The sequence below is a fragment of the Gossypium hirsutum genome, chromosome D05, assembly GCF_007990345.1.
Source record: "Gossypium hirsutum isolate 1008001.06 chromosome D05, Gossypium_hirsutum_v2.1, whole genome shotgun sequence".
NCBI lineage: Eukaryota > Viridiplantae > Streptophyta > Magnoliopsida > Malvales > Malvaceae > Gossypium > Gossypium hirsutum.
This window is the reverse complement of record NC_053441.1, coordinates 65,856,987-65,860,731: the sequence shown is the minus strand read 5'-3', so window position 1 is coordinate 65,860,731 and position 3,745 is coordinate 65,856,987. Positions and strand designations below refer to the sequence as shown.

General features: G+C 27.7%; 1 protein-coding gene across 1 annotated transcript; it reads right to left on the bottom strand.

The window, feature by feature from the left end:
• Positions 1–2,494: 2,494 nt before the first annotated feature.
• On the bottom strand, positions 2,495–3,217 carry LOC107921745 (VID27-like protein). Its single transcript, XM_016851563.2, has one exon. The coding sequence runs from the start codon at positions 3,215–3,217 to the stop codon at positions 2,495–2,497; it is 723 nt and encodes a 240-aa protein (XP_016707052.2).
• Positions 3,218–3,745: the final 528 nt, after the last annotated feature.

Genomic DNA, 3,745 nt, shown 5'->3' with positions numbered 1-3,745 from the left:
ACATCTTTTGTCAATTTAGCTGGTATTCTTTTCTTTTAGCTAAATTTGATTATTAATCTTTTGAAAAGAGCCAAATCACTTTTTTAACGGAAATACTAACTAAAACATTATATTTTTAGCGATATTGGCGTGACAACCTGCGTGGTAGTCCATGTATGCTCCATGCTAACATGACATTATTTGTCTATATATCACGTCAACAAATAATTTAAAAATTATAAAATATTCAAAAGTAGCATAAAATACACATGAATTGTCATGCGAACTACCATGCTTAAAAATTTAATGTTTTAGTCAATATTTTCGTTAAAAATACAACAATTTGACTTTTTTTTGAAAGGCTGATGGTAGTTTTAGGGGCTATGGATGAGTAGTTTTAGGCATTATGTTAAAAATAACAAATATGAACACAACTGAGATTGTTCAAAAAAAATTATTGCATCGGTCTTTTTTTATATTTTTTCTTGAAAAATAGTATTTTCCTTTAAAAAATAAATTTTAAAATTAAACATATATATTATTATGTTATAATTTCATAATAAAATTATCAATTATTTGTTATAAAAATTTAAAAAAATCATAAAAAATATAATCAAGTGTACAATGGATAGAGATGCAACCTAATGGGATACTAAATTAATGTGATTAATTAAAGCAATTGAAAGTGAAATTGAAAAGACCAGATATAAGATAGGAACCATAAGATACATAGAGGCATTGGAGTTTCCCATTTAATATTTTATTTTCTCTATCATCCACCTGTATCAATAAATTAGTTCTAACTGGTTGATTAGATCCTAAATAAGTTCATGAAATTGAAATGCCACCATGAATTTTCCTTTTATCTTTAAATTTGAAAGTTATTGGCAACTTTGAAAAAAATTGTGGCTGAAGTCTTAGTTCGATTAGTATAAGTATTGTTGTCAATGCAAGAGGACGTGAGTTAGAGTTAGCTGAAGCGTATTTTCTTCTTATTTATAGGTTAAGGAGGGGCTATGAGCTATGGGCTATGGGTAGCATTGTGTTAAAAAAAATAGATATGATTAAAACTTATAATTAGATCGTTCAAAAAAATTACCTATAATGATAGTGTTACTTGGATTTAGATTTGAGTTTTAAATACGTATAATGATTTATTTGATCTATTAACTTTATAACAAATCATTTTAAATTTTCATTTAAAATTTTTTTTATCCCTTTTAGCTTTTGGGTTTGTATTGTTTGTCAAATTACGCTAATAGATGAAAAAAATAATATATGTTAACTTTATTGATGTGGCATCCACATGGCAATCCACATGGATGCTACGTTAGTCATTAATTAATTTTAAAAAAATAAAAAAAGATTTTTTTATAAATTTATACTTTTAAATAATTTTATTGAATTTTTAAATTAAAAAATAATTAATTGTTGATGTGGCATCGTGCCATTCCATGTGAATGTCATGTCAGCAAAGTTAACAAATGTTAATTTTTCTATTTATTTTGAAGTGATTTGGTGAATAATGCAAGTTTAATAGCTAAAATAAATAAGAAATTAAATGGAGTGTTATTATTATTATTATTATTATTATTATTTGTAAGATTGAAGGGTCGAATAAATTATTTTATCTTTTAAATATAAGTATGTGTGTATTTTCTTTTGAAAAAAATATATTATTATAATCAGAATCTAGGGGATGGCAGGGGCCCGCCCCTTCTAAAATGTAAAATTTCTATTTAGGGCCTTAATTTTTTTTAAAATTTTAAATTAGTAAAAATAAAATTATACTTTAGCCCCTAAAATTATAAAAAATCGATTTAATCCTTTAAAAATTATAAAGATATAGACTATAAAAAATAAAAATTTCATTTGCCCCTAAAAAATTATTCTGACTTCACCCCTACTTATAATCATGTTCGGATATATATTAAATACGAAATATTTCAAAATAAAATAAGAGTCCAACATGAGTTAAAAGCAAAAACTAAAGGGGCTAATATTGTATTATCAAACACATGATTTACATGAGGTGAAAGCACGACATTAATCCTTTAAAACAACAAGGATTTTTATTGCAAATGAGCTATAACTAGACCTGCTAATTTCGACCTTAGTGCAAAAATTTAATGTGATTAATTCTAATTCAAATTTGATTCAACACAGTTTTATCATAAAAGTCATCCGTTTGAATCCGTTTACTAAACTCGGGAAAGAATTAAATAAAAATGATTTGAACCCGAATACTAAACTTAAATAAAAAACTTGAATTTAAATATCGAACCTAAATGACCTCTAAAAACTAACCCAAACATAAAAATTTTAGACCGACTCGACCCAGAATCAACCTGAATCATCCCATCCCATCAACAGGTCTGGTTACTGCTTCAGACTACCTAAACTACAACCATTTATGTACAAAATTATAGTGAAAAGGAGAAGAACAGAAATATATATATTATACAAACATGGAAACTATATGAACAATATGGAGATTTTGATTCTTTGATGATGATTAAACCATGACTAATTGTTGTTGAGCTTCGATCCTTAATCCTTCCTTCATTTTTCTGATAAATTCATCAAATCTTTTGTTCATCTCTTCAGTACTTAACACATTGTTTCCTTCCATTAATTCTTCTTCTTCTTCTTCTTCTTCTTCTTCTTCTTCTTCTGGTTCATAGTGTTCCCTTTCTTCAATATCTTCTTCTTCTTCTTCTTCTTCTTCTTCTTCTGGTTCATAGGTTTCACTTTCTTCATTGTCTTCAACAAAAGGTTCATCAATTGAGGACCCTTTTGCCTCTTCGTCAACAAAACCAGCGTTTTCTTCCTTCTCCAAGTCCAACAATGGTGTTGAGGCGTCCAAGCGGGTCGACTCAGTTTGAGGGATGTATGTATAGCTTTTGAAAGACTGATGATTATAGTGATCATCACTAAGATTACTCTGCTGTGATGAAGAACTAATGAGTCCAGAAAATTTTGCAAGGAAAACAAGGAGGCCATTGCAAAGAAGGAATATGAAGTTTTTATCTATGTTATGGCTAATAAACTTGAAAGCAAGTGTGTTATGGAAAGTGAAGCTAAAGGAATGGAACAAGGAAAGGCAATATGAGTGAGAAAAAAACAAGGAAAAAATAGAAACTGAAAGAAGCAACTGAGTCAGATTTCTATGGAACTGAGTTTCTATGAACTGACTCATCAGTGATTGCTTCTGCTTCTGGTTTCCTGTTTGATCCATTTTTTTCCTCTTTAAACTCTCCTTTTTGGTGTTGGAGACTTGAAATTGGGAGATGCAATGGGATGTCTATGTTTGGTAATTTGTAAGGCTAAGAAACTAAAGGGGTATGCCCTTTTTATAGAGGAATCAAATTGATTTGAGTTTTTATTTGATTTTTTAAAAATTTTATTTAACATTGCAACTACCAAGTTTGGGTTTAAATTTCCAAATACAACTTCTTTTATAATAATTAAATTAGGATTTTTTATAAAAAAAATTTCTCCTTATATCTAATGTCTAAGTCCTTAACTATTACCATCTTTCAATTAGGACTTCTCTGTAAATATATATTAAAAAAATTTTTCTTAATAAATATTGGAATAGGATAACATAACTTGAACTTATATCAGACGGGTGTTTGATAAAAATTTTAATCACCGCTTCATATAAGTAAAATGAAGAGCTAACTAATAAGTAGTATATGCGATTTTTTTTAAAGATTTAGTTATTATACTTAAAAACTCATCCAATCATTAATATTGTTAGTGT